General features: G+C 38.4%; 1 protein-coding gene across 2 annotated transcripts in view; it reads left to right on the forward strand.

The window, feature by feature from the left end:
- LOC109929138 (polyribonucleotide nucleotidyltransferase 1, mitochondrial) overlaps nt 1–17,720 on the forward strand; it is a 58,698-nt gene extending 40,978 nt beyond the window's left edge. For both annotated transcript variants that reach the window (XM_020528938.2, XM_048601129.1), the window contains exons 21-28: nt 1,274–1,337; nt 1,419–1,502; nt 3,331–3,414; nt 8,018–8,124; nt 8,216–8,271; nt 9,239–9,317; nt 9,466–9,513; nt 13,999–17,720. In XM_020528938.2, coding sequence (XP_020384527.2) covers nt 1,274–1,337; nt 1,419–1,502; nt 3,331–3,414; nt 8,018–8,124; nt 8,216–8,271; nt 9,239–9,317; nt 9,466–9,513; nt 13,999–14,154 — 678 coding nt within the window. In that variant the 3' untranslated portion in view covers nt 14,155–17,720. The remainder of the gene's footprint in view (nt 1–1,273; nt 1,338–1,418; nt 1,503–3,330; nt 3,415–8,017; nt 8,125–8,215; nt 8,272–9,238; nt 9,318–9,465; nt 9,514–13,998) is intronic.
- The last annotated feature ends 6,543 nt before the right edge of the window (nt 17,721–24,263 follow it).

A 24,263-nucleotide genomic window follows, 5' to 3' on the forward strand; every position in this document is an offset into this window, starting at 1 on the left:
ACTGTGCATGCTTTCACCAATTGCTTTTCGTCCCAGAGTACAGTCCATCATATTTTTGCAAAAATAAGTTAAGCTTGGAAAAAAATTGGATTTGTATAGCACATTTTGTAATTTTCACAAGATGCCCCAAAACTTCCATAGCCAATGTAATACTTGTCATTGTTGTAGGGAAACACAGCAGCTAATATGCTTAAAATATAGCCCCACAAACAAGAAAGAGCTATACTACCAGGGATTCTTGTATAGTGATTATGATTCAGTGATAAATATTAATCAGGTTACTCTTCAGAGTGGCATGCAAGATTTTATATGCATTTGAGATCTCAGTATAATATCCTGTCCAGCAGCACAACACTTCCTCAGATCTGAAATGAAATGTCATCTAGAATCTATGCACCAGCTTCTGACTCAAGGTGAGAGCTGCGGTGCTGAAGCAAAGCTGTTATTTATCTATGTCCTCATGAAATCTTTCACTCTCATTCGTATATATTGACCCTATGGTTACAGTGTTTTAAAATCTTCCTATTTTTAAGCAACATGTGCCCTAATCCTTTGTTTCCTATCCACCAACCAAATTTCCATCAATTGTGACCTTTCCCATATACAATACCACTGAATTTTGTAACAAGCCTGTTGTGACACCTTATCAATGATACTGAGGGTTGGATAGAATGAATTTAAGAACGTTATGATACCAATATTTATTTTAACCCTTATAGAAATAGCTCAGTGGAAAATTGTGTTGTTGTCCTTACTTGTTTAAAGAAAGAAAATTGACAACCTTCTGTCTGTTCTTTTCTATATTTAATTTTATTGTTTGCATTTTGTCTGTTTTGCTGAATTATGTTGTGTGCAAAATATGCTCAAAAAATTGCACATAGACTTTGCATATGCTGGATTGAATTGCCGAGTTTCGTACTTTGCAGAACTCCGTTTCAGAATTTAAATTGAGTGAATATAAATTTGAGCCTAGTCTTATACATTTTTCACTACTTCTCTCATACATTGTGAAAGATCTGTAATTTATTGACTGATTGATTCTGTTGTAGTTTTTCATTGTTTCTGCAGTGTCTGTATGTTAGGAATGAATTGTTCTGAAATATATATTTCAACTTAATCAAATTCTGGTTACAGTAATATTGTTTCTTCTTTGAGTAGTGCAAATAAAATATCCAACATGTAAAACAAAATGTGCTGATTAAAATTGTTTCTATGGATTTGATTCATACAGTCTTTAGTGCTCCACTGATGTATGTCGTTTATTTTTCCTTAGGCAGACATTAAAATAGCAGGACTGCCGTTGAAGATTATAATGGAAGCTGTCCAGCAAGCTTCAGGTAGATCTGAATGCATCTTGCATTGCAACTCTGGTTTTATTTGTCATTTGCACAGTTATAATAATGTATTTTTTAAACTAGCTGCCAAGAAGGAGATCTTGACTCTAATGAATAAAGCAATTCCTAAACCCAGAGAAAAAAGGAAAGAAAATGGACCTGTTCTAGGTAAGTTTTATAACTCTCTCTTACTGTACATAATTACCTTTTGCTGCTTTACTATCTGCAAGTATGATTGGAAACTGTACTAGAACTTTTTTCAGTATGATTTAAAAAGATTACTTGTTTACCTACAAAATTATATTTAGCTATGATTTGATTTTTTTTTAAATCCTTTTTGGTGGTCACAATATGATTCTACAAAGAATACTTGACTATTCCTACACTTTTCACCAATAGTCTAAAACATTTAGTCATCTATATCTAAGATGCATGTTTTTCTTTCACATTTGTCATGTTTCACTGAGAATTTTCAGACCCAGGTCAATAGAAAGCATAGACCAGATTTCTGTACGTAACATGAATTACTATTTATTACAAGTGCTAATAATTATAAGCTATTGGCATATAACAGTAAAACTGTAATCAGCCTTATAAACTCCCCCCTATCCGTCTCACCGACACATACGTACACAGTCAGACAATCGTATGGAAAGAGGAAAATTGAGATGCAGTTCACAGGTTGCTGAAGGAATCCTTGTGATTCTCGTGCTAGTCAGTGTTGCCTTTCAGTCCTATTTCTTCAGATGTTTCCACTGGTTTGCAAGAGACACAATGTGGTTGGTTCACTTATGAAAGATCTCTAACATACCAGTTAATAGTCATTGTTTACAACAACTGCAGAAGGAAAGAGGAACTCGATTATCTGTGCGTTCAAAATGGGTTTTGACTGCAGCAAACAGTGTTCCTGTACTGGTGGAGATCAAAAGACGACTTCTATATTTTTTTATTCCCAGTTCCAAGCCATTCAGATAGTTTAGGCAAAAGGCTTTTGCCATCAGTAAACGCTTACTAGTGAATAGATCAATCAATTTCTTGTTGCCACGCAACTGCATATGTACACAGGACCCCTCTGCTCCAATCCATCTGCAACCGCTTCAGTTACTACTTGTTCAAACACCTGTTTGCATGATGCTCGCCATGAGTGCCAGGTTACTTGATTTTCAAAAGTGCAGCAATCCTTTAAAGCACTGGTTTTAAAGCAGTTCTTCCCCATTTCAGTCCACAATTTTTAAAAGTACAAAAATAAAAAGACGTGGTTAGATGTTAGTTACACGTCAATTAATTTAGTTTCTGGAATAGTACATGCTTCATTATGTTCAATGTTGTATTATATACAAATGACAGGTTTATTTCTAATTCTTTTGATATGTTTAATTATCTCAAGAATTACTACTGCTGTCTAGACTGGAGGGCAGCATCAGAGTAGACTGCACCTTCAGTCGCCTGCATCACATCCAGGTTGCTGAATACAAACAGGAACAGGATGCATGAGCACCATCATTCTGTAACAATCATGACTGAGCTTGGGCTTCAACTCTGCTTTCCCACTTACACTTAATTTCCTTTATTCCCTGAAAGACCAAGAATTGATCCATCCCAGTTTAAATTCACTGCCCTCGCCAAATCTAATTGTAAAGAGCGTTGTGAAATGTCAGCTTTCTGAATTCCTTTATGAGCACACCCAAGTCTCCCTGAACATCAATGCTTATAGGTTTCACATCTTTTAACAAAGGGACAAGTGGAGAAACATGGTCAGAATGCAGCTAAGTCTCTAAATCTCTGCTTTACTATTAGACTTGAAGGCAGTTAATTATCTAAAAATAGATAATTTGTTTCCTTCCTAAATTATTTTGTTGATTTTTACCGAAGGATTTAGTTTGATGTCTGGTCTTATTTTCAATCCAAGAAGCATCTGTTTGTTTTTTGTCTGATTTTTTGCTTGGGTTATTTCTTGGATTTCAATTCAGGAAATGCATTTATGTGTATTTTTCAGAAACTGTAGTGGTGCCGGTGTCTAAAAGAGCTAGATTTGTTGGTCCAGGTGGTTACAACCTAAGGAAACTTCAGGCTGAAACTGGTAAGAATCAATTATGTCATTTGTTTATGCAATGTTTCAAAGCATTTACGTAGTGATGGTATGAATCCAGTAGCGCCAAACCTAGAGGAAGAATTTAGAAAGGTGGCAGAAAACTTGAGGATTAGGGGAGCTTTAGAGGGTTTTTCTGACAGTTTGAAATTCTAGCCAATCTTGCAACCCTTCTCGGATGTGAGGGTGAGCCCTGAAATCTGAACAATTGGAGATGTTACCACTCCAAAAGCTGGGCGAGGAATAAACCCAGCAACTAAATGACGTAAGGCTGAATGGCATGGATGGGGAAATGTTTAAAAACAATAATCTTGGACAAAGTTAATTTAGTTCTTTTGGAATATAGAAAAATGATAATGTTTATTGACCTTAAATTATTTTAATATGCTCGATTAGCAATGTTAGAACCTACAGAATTAGCAGTAGTGGCCAGTGTAGATGCAAGTTTCCTATGGGGCTGAAATACACAGTAATGGTGAATAGCCATTTTAGCAGACTGTCTAGTGTTTCCCAAGGATTAGTATTAGGATCACTGGTATTTGTAATATTTATTCATGTCCTAGACTGCAGTATATAGATGATATAAAGTTGTATTTACAAGGTGGTTGGACAATTTGAAAGGCTGTCGACATTCTTGGCTGTTTTGATCAAAGAATAAAGTACAAAATCAAGAAAACTATGTTAAACCTTTATAAAGCACTCAGCCTCAACTAGAGCATTGTGTTCAAGTATGACCACATTTTCGGAAGAATGCCAAAGCTTTGATGAAAGTTAGAGAACAGCTTTAGTAGGAAGGTATAATGGATGGGTGTTTAACACCTGTATATGTATGTTGAGTTAAGCAACAAATGCATTTTGATACTTTCAAGAATTTTATGATAAGTCTTTCGCACAAACACCAGTTTCCAGATTTTTCTTTCTGGAAACTTCTGCCATCCAAAAATCCTAGCGGAGCAGCCCCTCCATACCCTGTTGATGGGACCATGCAAGACAGCAATCTCAACCAAGCCTGATCGAGCAGGTGGGTTTCTCATACATCCTGGTGGATCTGTCAGCATTGTCAATTTTTCTTCACTGTTGAGGCTTCCCTACCATCCCCAATCTGACTTGACAGCACCCACCTTTCTCAGTGAGACTGCTGAGCCTCCAAAGCTGCTATCTCCATGGTCCTGCAACATCAGAAACCCACCTGCCATTCTTAATAGGCCACTATACTCAGTGGCAGCCAATTTGGAAATGCCTTTCAGAAGATTGCGTAGCCGGTCTCACTGTCATGACGAGCAGTCTTAAGACACCTGATTTGTCCTGACATAAAGCCCTTGGGGAAAATGTAACTCACTGTGTCCTACAGCAGAAGGGTCGGTAGCCAGATGACCTAGATTTAGGCAATTGTCAAAAGTGGCAGAATAAAATACCTTTTTTACACAGCTAGCTGTTATGATCCAGAATGCTCTATCTGAAAGGGTAGTGGAAGCATATTCAGCAATAACATCCAAAAAGAACTTGGATAAAGACTTGAAACGAATATATATTTGTAGAGCTGCGGGATGGTGGGGGGGTGGAATCAGAGGAGAGGAGTTAACTGAATGACAGCCAATGTTCTGTTGTTAGTCTTTTGACAAAATGACATTCTTTGCAGTATCATTTTACAATGAGCTATGCAATAGAGGTGGAAATAATGAACTTTGTCATTTGCAAGGATGTGATTTGAATTGCAGATCCTAACCCAAAAGTTTTCTTTTTGGTTGTCACTTTCTGCAGAACTCTTGTTCAGTCTTAGGTCTTACACAGTAAATGGCAGGCCTCTTAGGAGCACTGATATACTGAGAGATCTTGGGATGCAAATTCATAGCTCCCTGAAAGTGACAACCAAGTGGATAAGATTGTAAAGAAGGCTTACAGCATGCTTGCCTTCATCAATCGGGACGTTGAGTATAAGTGTTGGCAAGTCATGTTGCAGCTGTATAAAACATTAGTTACGCCATATTTGGCGCATTGTGTTCATTTCTGGTCACCACACTATAGGAAGGATGTGGAGGCTTTGGAGAGAGTGTAAAAGAGGTATACCACAATGTTGCCTGGATTGGAGTGTATTAGCTATAAGGACAGGTTTAACAAACTTGGATTGTTTTCACTAGAGCATTGGAGGCTGACGGATGACCTGAAAGAGGTATATAAAATTATGAGAAGCATGGATAGGATGGATAGACAGAATCTCTTTCCCAGCGTCAAAATGTCAAATATTAGGGGGCATACGTTTAACGTGAGAAGGGAAACCTTGCGAGGCAAGGTTCTTTACAACAGAGGATGGGGGTGCCTGGAATGTGCTGCCAGGGGATGTGGTAGAAGCAAATATGATAGGAACGATTAAGAAGTATTTAGACAGACACATAAACAGGCAGGGAATGGAAGGATGCAGATGGGATTAGTTTAGAATGGCATCATAGTTGGCACAAACCTGGTGGGCCAAAGGGCCTGTTTCTGTGCTGTACTGTTGTATATTCTATAGTAGCCAAGGAGGGATACCGGTTTGCGGCAGGTGCCATGAGCAATTCAGCTGAAGGAAATATTTGTCTATAATGTAAGGCAGGCCATCAGACAGTTGGAGGATCTTGAAGGTGAAAACATTAGAGCCAAGTGTCACTAATATACATAGAAAGCTGAAGCCACTCTCTGACACCTGCCAAGATATATCAGATAGAAGAGAAAAAGGAGAGACTAAGGATTGATCGTTGGGAAGTTCTGGGCATAACGACGCTGATATTAACTTAGAGACAGTTTAAGTATTAAACTGTATTGAGGGGGAAATCCAGAAGCATATAAAGGGAAAAGAAGGCATAGTGTAAGATCATGGATAAATAATCTGGAGGCTTAGGGTTATATTCTGGGAGTGTAGATTCAAATCCTCCTATGGCAGCTGGCAAAATTTATTAATAAACATGGAATTGACCATATGGTGACTGTGAAACTATTATCAATTCTCACAAAAACACATTGTGTTTTACTGATGTTCTTAATGGCGGGAAGTCTGCCATCCTTGCCTCGCCTGGTTGCCTTTATTCTTCGACACTTTAATCATTTAGCTGATGAATTCAGTACACATTCACTGGCAAGTTGTTTGAGCATGTCAGCGCATCCACCAGCCTCTATCTTTTTGACATCTTACACCTCACGCCTGTTTACTTTGCCTACCCACTCCTCCTTTTTATCTGTACTTCCTCACATCCCCAACTATCTATCTGACTCACCCTTCCCCTGATGATATTTCATAGCTTGTTTTCCAATAGTCATTTTTACAAAATGCTCTGCGCCCATTAGATGACCATGTGCCACTCGGTTCTTTTCCTCCTACGTTGCAGGAGAGAGAGCTAGAACGCTAGAGAAAGGGACTGAATCCAAGGTAGACTTCCACAGATTTCCCAGTGAACAATTGCAGAGGAGAAAGAACTGGAGATTAATAATGTTTCTCCATCATGGCAATTAGGTGGAAACTGCCCAAATACCTGGTGAAACAGTTCAGTATTAGTGATGAATATGTAATATAACAGTTGACTTTGATGGCTTTTTGCAACAACTAGTGCATATGATCGTTATAAAGACAATCCCTAGGACCTTCAGGTTTTCTCCAGGCAAAGTCTCTGGTCTTTGCAGGTAATGAAGCTTCCTAGTAGCTGACCACCTCCTTGAGGTTGCAGCACCTTAAGGACTTAAGTTACAAATACTGATACCTTGGTTGGAGAAGTTAGACAGATTGTTCTTTTACCCGATGCCTCACTCTTCATAGCCAATGATCGTGACAGAGACGGCAGTGGAAAGTTATTCGGAGGGCATTCACCTTGCCAAACTCCGCTCAACTGGACACACATGCTGTACCTTTCGGGGCAATGATGGAAATGATGAGCATGAGGAGCAGTAAAAAAAAAAAGACGTGCTTTCCAAGCATACTCACCGTTATTTACATAGAATAGAACTGACAGCCTCAAGCATGTGCAGGTTGCTGGTATAGGCATTTTTTTTTAGAAGAAAAATAAAATTTATATGATGTGCACACTAGTTTTTACTGGGCCAGCATTTATTGGACAGTTAGGAGTTAACATTGCTGTGCATCTGGAGTCATAGGTAGGCCATTCATACTAGCTAAGGATGGCAGATTTCCCTCCACAAAGGGTGTTAAAGAACCAGATGGATTTTTATGACAATTGACAATAGTTATTTGCATTAGGCATTTTTTTTATATCAGACATTTACTGAGTTCAAATTTCACCATTGCTGTGCTAGGATTTAAATCCTTGTTCCAAGAACAGTAGCCTGGGATTCTAGATAACTATTCCAGTGACATTACTGCTGCATGCTAAAAGAGTACAATTTTGGAAAAAAGGCTTCTTGTGACTGACCAAGAGTGGTTTCTAAAAAAAGGGTATCATGACCCCTCCTCATCTGTTCATAACGCAAGTTTAATGAGGTCAGCCAGGAATGTACCATAGTCTGTATGGCCCAGCTATTCCATTTTGTCCAGCAGAACTGCAAGAGCTTTCTATTGTGTTTAATGTATCTTTTAATCAAACAAAACTTTTTGTTCTTGTTCCCTTCAAAGGGGTAACAATATCTCAGGTAGATGAAGAAACATTCTCAGTATTTGCTCCAACTCCAAGTGCTATGCATGAAGCTACTGAGTTCATAAGTGAGCTCTGCAAGGATGATGTAAGTCTAAACATAACTTTGTAATTTAGCTTGTTTGTTTGTTTATTCTATATTAAAACAAATTGCGGCTTTTTTTTCCATGTTTCCACAGCAAGAACAACAACTTGAGTTTGGTGCCGTTTACACTGCCACTATAACTGAAATACGGTAAATACATCAAAGCAAGTCATACTTTATACTAAGTAGACCCTCTAAACTGTGTGTGTGTGTGTGTGTGTGTGTGTGTGTGTGGGTACTTTATTGCAAAAAATGACCTCTTAACTAAGAAATAGGAATTTCTACTTTATAACCCCCACAGCATAAATACTGACTATGGATCTGTGACTAGTGAAACCACCAGTCATCCATATTATGCGTGTAATTGGTAAATAGACATCTGTGTTCCATACTAACATTTTACTCAGTCCAGTCCTGTTAGAATTTCATAGGTTTCTAAAGGGATCATACATTGTTATTATTAGCACACTTGGGTTCTAAAGTAGAGATAAATTTTAGTTCTGTGAAAGTGGCTTTTTAAGTTAAAGTAATTTTGAACAGTAAGTTCAAAACAGCATTTCCAAGAAAACATGTGACTCGAGCTCAATGAGTGGATAGGTTTACCCAGTAAAAGGCTCAGTGCCAAATGACAACTATGGAAAACAAGATTAAGATTGGCATGTGGCAGAAAACCCAGAATCAAGATAGTGGAAGAGTTCATGGACTGAAATTGTTGAACTCAATGTTGAATCCACTAGGTTGTAAAAAGCCTAATTGAAAGATGAGGTTTTGGTCCTTGAACTAACGTTGAGCTTCACTGGAACCCTGCAGCCAAGGACAGAAATGTGTACATGAGTTGGTGAATTAAAATTAAAAGGCATCAGAATCTTGGAGTCATGTTTGAGACTGAACAGAGGTGTCACATAACAGTCATCCAATCTGCATTTGGTCTCTTTTAATATAGAGGAAGCTACAATGTGAAGAGCAAATACAGTGAGCTAAATTGAAAGAAGTATAAATAAATTGCTTCATCTGGTATTAATTTGAACCAGCCAAACAAAGTTCACCCAGGTATTTTCATATAATTTGTAATTTTTTTTATGTAACAAAGTTAACTGTATAACTTGTATTTATCTAGGGATATTGGAGTTATGGTGAAGCTTTATCCCAATATGACTGCGGTTTTACTGCATAATTCACAACTTGACCACAGAAGGGTAAGAAAAGTCGCAACAAAATACAGTGCAAAAAACAAAATGTAATCGTGCAGTATAATAATTCATACATACAATTTAAAAAGTCTTTAATTTGATAAAATATTTATCATAGCCTTCAAAAACTGTTCATTTTTTTTTATTTCTATAGATAAAACATCCAAGTGCCATTGGACTGGAAGTTGGACAACAGATTCAGGTAGTCTTGTCATATGTACATAAGAAATAGAAACAGGAGTAAACCTTCTGGCTCCTCAAGTCTGCTCTGATCTTCTGCCTCGACTCCACGTTCCTGCTCACTCTTCACACTCCTTGTTTCCCTGTGTCAGCAGAAGTCTGACTGTTCTAGCCTTAAGTATGCTCGACAAGTGGAGCATTCATAACCTTCCAAGTACAGTGCTCTCCTCATCTCATTGCTATATAGTTGACCACTTGTCTTCCAACCAATGGCAGCCAACACTCCCAGTGCAGGCCAGTATTGACCAGTAACTCTCAGTGGGACTTCAGCCCCTCTACAGTGTTTGATTGTGTGAAATGCCTGAACCTGACCAGTTAATACCTGAAGACCTGTCAGGCCTCCCGCACAGACACAATGTGACGTGAAGGTGCAGGAGTTGATTGTCAGTACTATAACAAAACCCTGCCCATTATGGAGGGCTTACCTTCAAAAACACATACCTCTTACAGCTGACCATTTGCTCCCAAACTTAAGTAAAATGAAACCATGAAACTCAAAAGCCTCATTTTGAAAGCTACTTGCATTTTTTTTATTTATTTATTCACTGATTTCAGTAAGCCTTGATTTTTAGGTGGATATTGAACTGTCGTTTTATTTATATCCTTGTTACTGCACTGTCTATCCTTTCTTCTGTTCTCCTTTCTGAAGTTTGATTTCCAGTACAATGCCTTGCATTGTGCAGGATGGCTGACCAGGAGACATTCCTACTCTTGCCATCTGCTATCAAACCATGTGAAGGATTTGCAGGCCAGTCATAAGACCATAAAATGTAGGAGCAGCAGTAGGCCATTTGGCTCACTGAGTCGCTATCACCATTCAATGAGGTTAGAGTTGATCTGATAATCCTCAACTCCAATTTCCTGCCTCTTGTCTCCCTTACTGATTAAAAATCTGTCTATCTCAGCCTTGAATATACTTACCAGACCCGTCTCGCCAGACCTCTGTGATAAAGAATTCCATAGATTCACTACCCTCTGAGAGAAGAAATTTGTCCTCATCTCTGTCCTAACTGAGCAAAACCTTACTCTGAGATTATGCCCTCTGGCCCTATAATCCCACAAGGGAAACAACTTCTCATGTACCCTGTCAAACTCCTGAAGAATCTTGTATGTTTGAAGAAGGTCACCACTCATCTTTCTAAACTCCAATGTGTACAGGCTCAACTTAGTCGACCACTCCACCTGAAACAATCCAACCATACCTGAGATCAACCTTCTGAACCTTCTCTAGATCGCCTTCAATGACATATGTCTTCCCTTAGACAGTGGACCAAAACTGTCCAGTGTTCCAGATGTAGTCAAACTAGTGCCTTGAATAGTTTTAGCAAGATTTTCCTATTTTGACACTTCATTCCCTTTGAAATAAAGGCAATATTCCATTTGTCTTTCATATTACCTGCGGAACTCGTATGCTAGCTTGTTGTGGTTTATGAACAAGCACTTCCAAATGCATTTCTGGTGCAGTTTTCTGCAGTCTTTCTCCATTTAAACAATATTCAGCCCCTGTGTTCTCCCTGCCAAAGTGAATACCCTCACATTTTTCCGCATTGTATTCCATTTGCCAAACTTTTGTCCACTCACTTAACCTGGCTATGATCCCACAGCAGACTCTTTGTACAATCCTTATCACTTGCCTTCCTGTCTATAATTTGTGTCATCATACAGGTTAAAAGTGAAAATCCCTTTGATTGCACAGCTATGGTCACTTTACGAATTTGGGCTTTGGCTTCTGGAATTTATCCAAAAGATTCTGGGAAAAACCCCTGTCATCTGATAATCAACCTGTTTGGCTGTGTTATAAACATACCTCCATGACCAACAGTGATACAAAGCTGGTAGGATTAAGTTGTGAGGAGAATGCAAAGAGGCTTCCAGATGATTTGGACAATTTAAGTGAGCGGGCAAACACATAGCAGATACAGTATAGCATGTCTAAATGTGAAGTTCTATACTTCAGTGTGAAAAGCAGAAAGTAATATTTTATTTAAATAGTGATATATTATGAAGTGGGGATGAACAAAGTGATCAGGATGTCCTTGTACATTGGTCAATAAAAGTAGACAGGCAGCTGCAGCAAGCAATTAGGAAGGCAAATGGTTTATTGGCCTTTTCAAGAGGATTTGAGTTCAGAAGTAGGGATGTCCTACTGCAGTTATACAATGCCATGGTCAGAACACACCCCTGGAGTATTCATGCAGTTTTTATTTCCTGACCTAAGAAAGGATATACATGCTATAAAAGAATGTGGTAAAGCTTCGCTAGGCTAGTACCAGGAAAGATAGGACTGCCCTATGAGAAGAGACTAGTTCAACTAGGCCTGTATTCACTACAGTTTAGAAGAATGTGTGGGGATCTGATAGAAGTGTATAAAATTTTAATGGCGCTGGATAAACTAGATGCAAGGAGGATTTTTTCCTCCGGTTGGAGAGGCTAGAACTAGTGAATACAGTCCCAGAATACAATGGGCCATTTAGGACTGATGACAAACTATTTCTTCATTCAAAGTGCAGTGAATCTATGAATTCTCTACCACAGAAGGCTGTGAAAGCCAAATTGCTGAATATATTCATAAGTTTTTTTAGATAATAAAGATATCAAAGGATCTGGGAAGAAAGCAGGAATATGGCATTGAGATAGAGGATCAGCCACAATTATACTAAATGGTGGAGCAGGCTCAAATAACCTACTCCTGTTCCTAGTTTCTATATTTCAATGTTTTCTAACACGTCCTAGCCATAGGAGCTGAACCCAGAGATTCTTGCCCAGATGTAGGGATGCTACCGCGATGTTACGACCAACTATTACTGCATTACTTTCACAAACAATTTGCAACTGACAAAATGAATCACTTCACTGGATAGGATGCTGGAAATCAAGACCCACTATTCCCAGAGTCATCACAAAAGTTAAGGATTTTTAAAATAAGTATTTCCTGTTCCCCAATTTAGCTGATTTCCAGATCCAGATTGATGTAAAAGCATGGACCAGATTTGTTTACTTAATATGAATTACTATTTATTACAAGTAATTAAACTTTAGCTACAAGTAAACAGTTATAAACTATCGGCATATCATGCTACTAGTTAAATCTCTAATCCCCTTTGTAAACTCCTTGCACGTAGACAGAAATGGGGAGAAAACACAGCAGAGGAAAAATGAGGAGAGCAGTTAGTAGTCTTTGTTTCAAAGATCTGTTGAGTTGGTTCTTGCGGACTGGAAGTTGTCTTCTTGATGTTCCTTTTCCAAATGCTTCTACTGGTTTGCGAGATGAACTGGGTATCTGGTTTACTTGTAAAAGGTCTCTGACTTATCAATTAAAAGTCACAGCTTATGGAAACCATTGAATGAAAGATAAACTGGTTTTCTTCCGTTTTTAAAGTGGCTTTTGACTTCAGAAAACAAAGAGGAAGTTCCTGAGCTGGTGGAGATCTGATAACTTCACTCTACATCTTGTTGCCAGCCCCAAGTTGTTCACTTACCTAAGAACTAATCACAGTTATTGGCAATCAAAAGGTTTTTGTCGTCACTAACTGACCACTAGTTCATAGGTCAGTCAACTTTTTAGAGCCAACCAGAGCTCCATCTGAATACAGAACACATCAACTCCAGCTTGTCTGCAACCTAAACTTCAAGTACTTCTTAAAAGCAAAACACTGAGATTGCTGGGAAATCTGAAACAAACAAACATCCGAGAATGAGACAAAAAAAACTGCAGATGCTGGAATCCGAGGTAGACAAACAGGAGGCTGGAAGAACACAGCAGGCCAGGCAGCATCTGGAGGAAAGGAGTAGTCCATGTTTTGGAGAAGGGTAATGCCCAAAACTTTGACTGCTTCTTTCCTCCAGATGCTGCCTGGCTTGCTGTGTTCTTCCAGCCTCCTGTTTGTAGACATCTGAAAATGCCGGAGAAACTCAGCAGTTCTAGCAGCATCTGTGGAGCGAGACAGGTAGTTAACATTCCGAGTCCGGTATGACTCCTTCAGAACTGAAGAGCTCTTCAACGGAAGAACTGATGACTCTTTGGAGTAGCTGAAGAAAAACCATAGTAGATTTGAAATGTTAACTCTGTCTCCACAGACGCTGCTTCACCTTCTCCAGCATTCTGGGTATGGTTTAATTATTCCTTTTTCAAGTAGCTGTTTACACTATGTATGTGAATGTCAGGTTATTTGTCTTCAAAATACGCATCCATCCTTGGTTTTTAAAACCGTTCTTTCACATTTCAGTCCTCCTATTTTAAAACCACAAAAATAAAAAGACGTGATTTTTTTTAGTTGGTACTCATAAGAAGCCTAAGTATTTAATTCATTTCTTGATTTCATGTTTTTGCTGGTTTAAACCTGAAAGTTTGCAAACATAAAATCCAGATGAAGAGTTTTGATCAATGAGAGTGTTGAAGTACAATGAAAGCATTAATATGGAGGAAAATATTTTCTTTGAAAACTAGGTGAAGTATTTTGGTCGTGATCCCACGGATGGAAGGATGAGGCTTTCTCGCAAAGTGCTGCAGTCTCCAGTTGCAACGGTAGTCAAGAACTTGAGTGACAAAAATAGTATTGTGATGGGAGCAAGAGAGTCTTCAGCATCTAGTGCTTCCTCTTGACCACGTTGATACTGTCAGAAGCAACAGTTAACAATTTACATGAAGTTTGAAGAACTCCTCGAACTAAACATTTATTTTAACATAGGCTGAAAATTGTAATACAAGTTTTCTATACATACTACATAAATTCGTTTTATGTGTACTTTTCCTCAATTAGTATAGTAATTGTGACATTATTGGCAATTACAATGTTTGTTTTTGGTGTAATAAAATATTGATACAAGAAAGATTAAACTACTTAATATACTAGTCATTTCAAAATATTAAAATAAATTGAGTTGAAATGGAAGTATTACTTATAATTGAAAACTCTTAGTGGGGACTGGGATTCTTCCCAGAATCTTTTAACTAATTCTACTAGCCAATGCCCAAATTGGTATGGTGACCTTAGCTGGGCAAGCAGAGGGATCTGCATTAGTAACGTGTGATTTTTAGCTAACTGAAAAACAGCAGTTCTGAGGAAGGGTCACCGGACCCGAAACGTTAACTCTGTTTTCTCCTTCACAGATGCTGCCAGACCTGCTGAGCTTTTCCAGCAACTTTGTTTTTGTTCCTGAAAAACAGCAGTACCCTTTTCCCTTCCCTTCCCCACATGTGTTAGGGAAAAGGGGTTCTAAGTATCTGAGCACTGGATCAACCAGCCTAAACTCTGAGGTTGCATTAGTGAGCAAACTTTTGCTGATATAGATTTCAGTCATTTGGTTTGGAGCTTCTTAAATGTGATGATAAGCTTCCACATTTGTCCAAAGGAAACAACTTGCCAATAGTGCTTCTCACCCAACCATTTTTCCAGCCAGCTTGACCCAAACAGTTCCTGGATCAGCTGTCGACCTACCAGAGTTCCTGCTAACTTGCTTGTTTGCTTACCACACCTGCTGTTTCCAATCTGCGAGTTCCAAGTTCTTGTTGTCTGTTTGTCTCAATCCTTCTCAGCAAGCTGAGACATGAAAGGAGAAAGTGCAAGAGTGAATAGTGAGAATTTAAGGGAGAGTGAGAAAATAAGCCAGAGCAAGCAAGCGATTATTGAAGTGGTAAAAGCTAATTTACAGAACTGAGGTGAAAAGAGGCCAAGGGTTAAAATTCTTTCTGCCCAATCAACAATATGTTGATCTGCAGAATTAGATTATATTTTAATGATATGTTCATAACTTAGCTGTGAACTTCAACTTCCTGTGCTGCTTACCTTACAATGTGGAATTATTAACCATTTTAAGCTAATGCTCATGAGCGTTAGTATGAACTACCGAACTAGCACCTAAGTGCAGACTACCTAACTGATTTAATTGTATTGTTACTGACCGCTTCAGGGCAGCAAATATGATATCAAAATCTGACCCTAGGAGTTTTCAGTTTTGGTGCAGGGGTTGAATATGAATTATATTCACTATATTTTGGGGCTCACAGCTGAATGGAAAGTTTTTCTGTATGTGGTAGATGTAGATCAATTGTAGCTTTCAAAGGAGAATTGGATAAATACTGGATGAAAAATTGTCGGTATTTGAGGAAAGAGCAGATTAGTGAGACTATCTGGATTGCTCTTAGGAAGAAGTGGTGCAGATTTGATGGGTGGAATGGCCTCCTGTGATGTTTGATTCTTTTCCTGAAATGGGTCAATGGAATAAATGTTCTTGAAAGTGGAAAAGTCAAAGAAAGCTGAAACTATTCATGGCTGGAAGACAAAAGGATAGATGGGCTCTATCTTTCTGTCAGGCAATGGATTCCAAATACCAGCTCTTTTGTCAATTTCCTTAAATCTATGCCACCTTCTCTGAACTCTACATGATTTTAAACAGCTGTATCTCCTCTTAGAAGTCTCTGCTCTGAGAAGAAAATGCAGCTTTGACAGTCTATACTTCTAACTGAAATCCTCTATCCTTCGAATCTGAGCTGTATGGTCTCCAAAGCCTCTGTGTCCCTCCAAGTGTGGTGCCCAGAATTAACACAATACTTCAGTGAGGGACAAATTTAAGGCCTTATACAAACTCAGTGTAACTTTCTCATTTTTGTAAAAACCAAAAGAACTGTGAATGCTGAAAATGAGAAACAAAAACAAAGTTGCTGGAAAAGCTCAGCAGGTTCGGCAGCATCTGTGAAGAGAAATCAGAGTTGACCGTTTCGGGGTCCGGTGGAACCGAAACGTTAACTCTAATTTCTCTTCACAGATGCTGCCATACCTGCTGAGCTTTTCCAGCAACTTTCTGTTTTTGTTTCTCATTTTTGTACTCTCCTGTATAAAAGTTTTGCTAAATTGTTCTGCCACCTTCAATAATTTTTGTACAAACATATTAAGGTGTCAATGTTCTTGCATCCCCTTTAAAATTGTGTCATTTATGGTGGCTTATGTTGTCTTGCTTCACTTTTCCTCAATTTTAAGGCAAGCCACACCCTTCATAAATTTCCTCAAGCCTAGAGTATCTTTTGAATGTTTTCACTATTTCAATGCTTCAGAAATATTGTATTTAAATATATTTTGACAGAACACTCCTGTTTTTATTTTCTAGTACCCATATACAAATCCTTATGACAATTGATTTTTCAGGTAATCAATGAATAACTTTTAGAAAGATAAAGTGATTGTATTTTATTCGTCAAGTACAGGCAAGTACTAAGGTTTTTTTTAAACTTTAAAAGAAGGATAATGTTTGTTATGCAACATCTATACATGTTACACATCTATTACACATACTACACCAAAGCGTTCAGTAACATACATGCACTCAGGAAGTGGTTGTGGTTACAAAAGTTTCATGCTTTCATGTTTTACAATTTCAAGAGTTCTTCATTACACTTGTGCTCTTCTAGGATGAAAATTTGAAAGGATGTAAGTATTGTGATGTAAGATGTGTGATCTATAAATGTTAATATTATTTTAAAATATTTCTACATTTAAGTTTGACTTAGTGCCATGTAGGTTTGGTCCGTGTCTATGAAGGCATTTAGTGATTAACTTGTAAGTATTTCTATAGCCCTCATGATTTGTTTTAAAACACAGTATGAGAGAGACTTCCTGGGGAATAAATGAGTTTTATTTTCATTGAGTGAGCTGTGAGCAAGCAAACTAATGGACCACGTTAGACTTTGGTTGGAAGGTCCCAGAGTTATGGAGTTTTTTTTTGGTCTTCGGGGCAACACCCATGGCTTGGGAAACCTTTTTTTTTGCATTTCAGTTTGCAAAAGTCTTGGCTGGAACTGGATGCGTAAACCAGTTGCTCCTGAAGACAAAAGATAACATAGAACTTAACAAATTCATTACTTCAGTGTAAGGCGTTTAGTTTGGAAGTTCTAAACCCAAAATGGTTGGTTAAACTCTGAAGGGATTATTTGAAATTGAGGAAATCTAACTGAAGATCCTGAAGTCAGTTAATTTATGTCCTATAGATGAGATAGAGGGGAATTCTCTGTAGTGTGAGTACTGTGAAGGAGTGCTGGTAGGATTAATAGGATTGTATTAAACCACATGTTTTATAGTCTTTAAATACTGTATGTTATATGTAAATAATTTGGTGTATTCTGTATTTTCTTCATTCCTTTTGCATAATAAACTTTGTTTTATTGTTAAATCCAAATCTGCAGCTCTTGCGTGCTTGTGTTTTAGCAAAAGACCACCTCATCAAAACCAAGGAAAAAACACCTATCAAGTCTGATTTCAATCTGTGAACTGATTTGTCCAGTAATAGTATCAAAGGATCATAACAGCCTGTAATCTTTTTGACCCCTAAAGAAAAAAGCTCAAGACATGGTTTACCATTCCGGGTGAAAAATAGTTCGGAATGAACTATATCTGTGATTTACCGTTCTGGTAAGCCACGGACATAGTTCCGACAAGCCTAACAATAAATCTTTCCATGCAAGAAATAATGACTGGAAATGTGAAAGAAATGTAACTTGAAAGGGTAGTGTAGAATTCCAAAAAGACTGTGTCAGTCCATTCCACCAACTTGTCAATTGCCAAATGAGGCTCCATGCAGGGAAATATGAGGTGATGCATAATGTTTGGAAGAACATTGAAAGGCAATATAATGTAGGGGGTTTATTTCTGAATGCAGTTCAGAAGCAAAGTGACCTAACTGTGTATGTGCGCAGATCATTGAAGCTAGCAGGACAGATAGAAAATGGTTAAGTAATGCATACAGTATTCTCGGCTGTATTATAAGGGATTAGAGTAAGGAAGTGGTATTGAATTTGTTGAATCTCGGCTGGAGTATTGTGTACAGTTCTGGATGCCACATTATAGGAAAGATGCGAACTCACAGGAGGGAGTACAGCAGTGATTTGCAAGAAGGTATCCACAGAGATGAGGAAACGATCTATGAGGATAGATTGAAGAAGTTGGAACTGTTCTTCATTTTATCAGTTCTCCTTGGTGAGATGACTGAGATTTTCAAAATCATGAGTGGGCTGGATAAAGGAGATAAAGAGAAACGGTTCCCACTTGCAAAAGGAATGAGAACCAGAGGGCATAGATTTAAAGTGATTTGCAAAAGAAGCAATGTGCTAACAGAAAAAAGCTTTTTTTCAAACAGTGAGTAGGTAGGGTATCAAATCCACTCACTGGAATAGTGGAGGCAAGTACAACTGAAGCATTCAAGGCATTGCACATAATTTTTATCCAAATAAAAGGGAATGAGCGATGAAGCAGGACATTGGCACTAAGTAATAATGCTAATTTGAAGAGCTTGTGCAGGCGTGATAGGTTGAATAGATCCTTCTGCACCCTAAGACTTCTATAATTCTGTGACTGACAAGATATCTGCCCCAAATTCACAGTCATTGTATGGATCTTCTGAAGGATTAATCAACACTCTGCATTCTCCCAGATGTTTCACTCATTCCTTCATTTTAAACTTGAGAGAATGGTATAATAAGCACAAAACAAATTCTGTCACTCGCATATTCAGATTAAAATTCTCAGCCTGTGTTCCAAGCTAACATGTTGACTGATATTTTGTGAAATGCACAATGAATTCAAGAAAAGAGAAATTTAATGAAATTAACTTGGTGTACTTTTTCTCATTATTATAATTCTGGTTCTCTTTACATGCATTTTTCTCTTGCTCTGTGCAAAGGATTACACCTTTAAGCAAATCCTTGTCCAAGTGAACCAAAATATGATTTTCACAAAATACCTGCTTCTGTGAATAAGCAATTCTTTATTCTGTTGATTAGTTCACAGAGATCACTTTGATCTTGGAGCTCCCTAACAATTGGACAAAAAGCCCAGCTGCTGGACATTGTCAACTTTGTCAAATGAAGTTTAATAGGAAATTGATCAGAATCAGCAAATGCAGCAGATCTGACACAATTAAAAAATTATGCATGCAGATGCTTTTCTAAAACAATACTAATTTGGAAATATTATTTTGCTCTCCACTGTGTTACATATGTGTTATAAAGACTATGCATCAATTGGCTAATCCTGCACCATGTCAACCATCCTGACAATTGACATGAGCTGAATAAAAGTAAACCATTCAGGAAGATGTATATGCCAAGTGTGCAATCCCAGCTGATATTAACTCTGGATTTGTCAATCCCAAAGTAAAATCTGGCTTGATAGGTCCTAACTTTGTTCTTTATCCACCATGGAGATCAATAACTGAACATGTTCATAAGGGTCTGCAAATAACTGCAGAAATATTCACCCAGTTAAAAAAAAAATTCTGACTTTCCTGGATCGAAGGGGTAAAAAGAGAAGTTAGTACTCAATACAAACAGTTCTGGGTTCTTTTGTCTCAACTCTACTTTGTAGCCTTGAAGGTAATTCCCTCCCTAAGGCTATTATGGGTCAATGCACAGCATGTGGGCTGCAGCAGTTGAAAAAGGCAGCTCGCCACCACTTTCTCAAGGCCATCTAGGGACGGGCAATAAATGCTGGCCGCCCAGTGATGCCCACGTACTGTGAGTGAATAAAAAAAATCGTTACTCTGCTCAGGAAGAGGAACAGTGAAACCCATCAACTCTTAGTCAATGTTACAACTTCAACATCAAGCTGTGTTTCATGGTCAAATTATCCTTTCAAAAGAATATAAAATGAAAGAGAACTACAAGATAAGACCAATCAAAGTCTAGCTAAAAGGAAGTAGTGCCCTCTCAATAAACAATCACTACTCTTGATTTTAATGCAACAGTCCAAAGACAATCATTCTGTCTGATATTATAAACTCTGGGCAATGTTGCTAAGCCTAGTCCACATATTCCAGCTGATGAACATACAATTTAAGATCAAGTTCAATGGGTAATAGTGAAGGCAAATGGACTGTCGGATGCTATTTTGAAAGGAGTGGATTTTAAAAATAGGACATCTTACAAAAACTATGCAAGGCACTAGGCAAACCACAACCGGGCTACCATGAACAATTTTGGTCCCCTTATCTAAGAGTCCAGGGAAAGTTCATCTGTGTAAATACTGTATTTGTTTTTATTTTTTTTCAGTACTTTGGGACTTGTATGGAAAAAGGCCTATTTTAAAAGCAATGAATTTTGGAAGGGATTCCTGAACTTTTGAAAGCAAGCAGCCAGCATATATTGGAAATGCTGTTTACACTGATGTTTATTCAACCAGTGGGGGGAATGTTCAGTGAAAAAAAAAACAAAGGAACTGCAGATGCTGGAAATCATAAACAAAAACAGAAATTGCTAGAAAATCTCAGCAGATCTGGCAGCACCTACAGAGAGAAATCAGAGTTAATGTTTCAGGTTCATTGACCCTTCTTCAGAACTGGTTGTTTTCTATGCAGGAGGAGGGAATAAGGAGTAAGATGTTTTGTTGCCAATGAACTGCCATCAAGGACTGTGTACAAAAGGAAATTCAACCAGCAACAAGTAGGTCATTGGTCTGTGTAGTTGTTGATGACAAAGGTCCTCTACCTGCCAACAGTTCTGTGATTGGCTCCCAGGAAGGTGAACAACTTGTGAGTGTGAATAAGATTGCCAGAGGCATTTAGTTGGGGAGGTGGTGTCCTTGGCTCTAAAATAAAAATATACCAAAAGCGGGTAGAAAGCCAGTTTATATTCCTTCACTGGTTGCTCTAAGCTATTGCTTTTAACCAATAAGTCAGAGATTTTATAATTCTCCTACATCCAAATCATGCATAACTGAATTTGTACGCTTGATTTTTTTCAATAGACTTTTCTTTAACTTCTGTAAGTAACATTGTTAGGTCTCTTTGTTGTTGTGGCTCTAAATATGAAAATGAGTTGTCCAACCTCTCTTACACTCACTGTTAGCCAACCAGTATTTGGGATGTTCAATTTGTGAATTATTCAATCCTCCCTGAGAAGATAAGTGTGGAAAAAAAACATTTCTTCTTGAGGGTGAATCCAGAACTAAAGGCCTCTGTTTTAAAATTAGATGTCACCCTTTTAGAAAAGAGATGAGAAGAATTATTTTCAGACAGTGGAACTGAACTTCAGTTCCATATATCAGATAGCAAGACGGCAGAGACAGCCGATTAGGTAGTGTTCGGGCTCCTGGCACATCCACTACCATTCATCTGACCAGCCACATCCTTCTTTTTTATTATTATTTCTTCTTATTGTAATGTCTTATTTCACTTTTGATATCAAATTCATCTTTTCTTCTTTCTACGGCTGGGGTGCAGCAGATTCAGTTTGACAGCCCTGGGTCCTCGGCAGTTTTGATGGGCCAACAGTCCTTGGAAGTTTCAGTAGGACTCAGTTCTCCACCGTTTTGATGGCCCTGCCCCAGCAGTTTCAACAGGCCCCCAATCCTCACCAGTTTCGAGAGGCCCCAATCCTCGGCAGTTGGACAGGAACCAATCCTCGGAAGTTGGATAAGACCTTGGTCCTTGGCAATTTGGCAGGCCCTAATCTTCAGGAGTGACCATTTCATAAAACCAAGAGGTGTGGAATGAGCAAAAAGTGATATTTGTCTTAACTTTATCTCATTTTTTTTAAATATATATCATTAACATAATTAAATGGCACTGTTTTGTGGCAACTTACACACATTGTATTGTATTTTCACAATACAAGTAACAATAAATTTCTTTCTTTCTATTTGTCTCTCTATTTACCTACCTACCTTCCTACCCACCATCTGGGTGAAAAAGGTCTTTGTCCCATCTCTAAACCATTTGCTCCTCACCTTAAACTTATGCCCTCTGGTCTTAGACACATCTGCCGTGGGAAAGAGATTTTCACAATCTACTCTGCTTATGTCTTGCATAATTTTGAAAATCTCAATCAGATTCCCCCTCAGCATCCTCTGCTCCAAAGAAAACTAACCCAGCCTATCCAGTCTCTTCTCATAACTGAGAATTTTCTTCCCGCCACCTGGTGAATCTCCTCCATCCCCTCTCCAGTGTAATTACGTCCTCCTGATAGTGAGGTGACCAGAAATGCACACATCTCTGTATTCCATCTCTGGCCAAGCCAGCATTTTATAAAGTTTTAACAAGACTTCTTTATTCTATATTCTATGCCCCTGTTAATGAAGGCAAGCTTCGCTGTATGCCATTTTCACTGAGTTAGTGGGAAACCTGGGCCTATTAATGTGTGCAGAGATTTTGGATCTGGAGAGGATTTGTTGAGAAGGCCAGCCGCAAATCTTGCTCCACTGACAATCTCTCCTTCCTTTTATTTTTCATGTACACGAGTTTTGAAAATGCTAGCTCACAGAGGTATTTTGTTGCAAATGGCAAGAGTACAGCAATAAGTTTAGAGATTGTCTGTCAGCCAAAACACATATAAAGACACCTCTCCAAACTTCCTAGTCTAATGAAACCTATCCTGAATCAAGGAAATTTTTGAAAATTAGCAACAATGCTTCTAATCGTTCATTAGTTCTTTTAAGAGTTCAGGATAAAGTCCAACTGGACCTGGAGACTTGTTAACTCGCTGCGCTTTCAATTTGCTTCGTACTGCTTGCCTATGATTATAATTTCACTACTTTCCTCTCCTCCTTCCACCTTCTGATTTATAGCTATTGCTGGGATAATATTTGTATCCTCTGTAGAGAAGACATAGCAAAATATTTTTCATATCATCTACTATTTCCTTATTTTGTACTATTAATTCCTAATTCTCACTCTCTGGTGGACTGATACTCATTTTCTTTTTTAATATGTGCAAAAATCCCTTTTCTTTATTCTGTGTTAACCTCCTTCATACTCTAATTGCTTCCTCTTAATTAACTTTTAGCCATTCCCTGCTATTGTTTATATTTTGGCCATAGAATCCATACAATGTGGAAACAGGCCCTTTGGCCCAACAAGTCCACACCGAACCTCAGAGCATCCCACCCAGACCCATTCCCCTATAACCCACCTAATCTACACATCCCTGAACACTACGGGCAATTTAGCATGGCCAGTCCACCTAGCCTGCACATCTTTGGACTGTGGGAGGAAACCAGAGCACCCAGAGGAAACCCACCCAGACACGGGAAGAATGTGCAAACTCCACACAGACAGTCACCCGAGGCTGGAATCAAACCTGGGTCCCTGGCGCTGTGAGGCAGCAGTGCTAACCACTGTGCCACCATGCCACCCCAATCATTTCATCAGACCAATGCCAACCAATCATCATATCTGATGCTTATCCTTGCACACATTTTTTTCTCGAGTTTGGTGCTTTCCTAAATTTATGTTTGCCACAAATTGTGGATTCATCCCTTAGAATTTTCTTTTAAAGTAAGGAAATACTTCATCTGAGCCTCTTGCCACTGTGCCTCTGCTGATCTATCCCCTAGCCTAGAATGTCTGTTCACATCAGCTAGCTCAGCTTTCATATCCAAGTAGTTGCCCTTATTTACGTTTAAAGTACTAGACTTTAGACCCAATCTTCTCCCTTTCAAATTGCAGATAAAATTCAATCATCTTGTGGTGGTTGCTCTGAGAAGTGTCTTTACTTTGGTGTTAGTAATTAATCCTATCGCAAGAAGAAATATTGATTGTATGTGATAATGGGCAGCAATAATCTTGGGTAACTTGAATCCATATGTAAACTGGAAAACTCAGATTGGCAGTAGTAGTCTTGATGAAAAGCTCAAAGAATGCTTTAGAAGTCAGATTCTTCAACCAACCAAACAGCAGTTATATTAGAGATAGTAGGAACTGCAGATGCTGGAGAATCCGAGACAACAAGGT

The sequence above is a fragment of the Rhincodon typus genome, chromosome 9 (genome assembly GCF_021869965.1).
Source record: "Rhincodon typus isolate 14 chromosome 9, sRhiTyp1.1, whole genome shotgun sequence".
Classification (NCBI taxonomy): Eukaryota; Metazoa; Chordata; class Chondrichthyes; order Orectolobiformes; family Rhincodontidae; genus Rhincodon; species Rhincodon typus.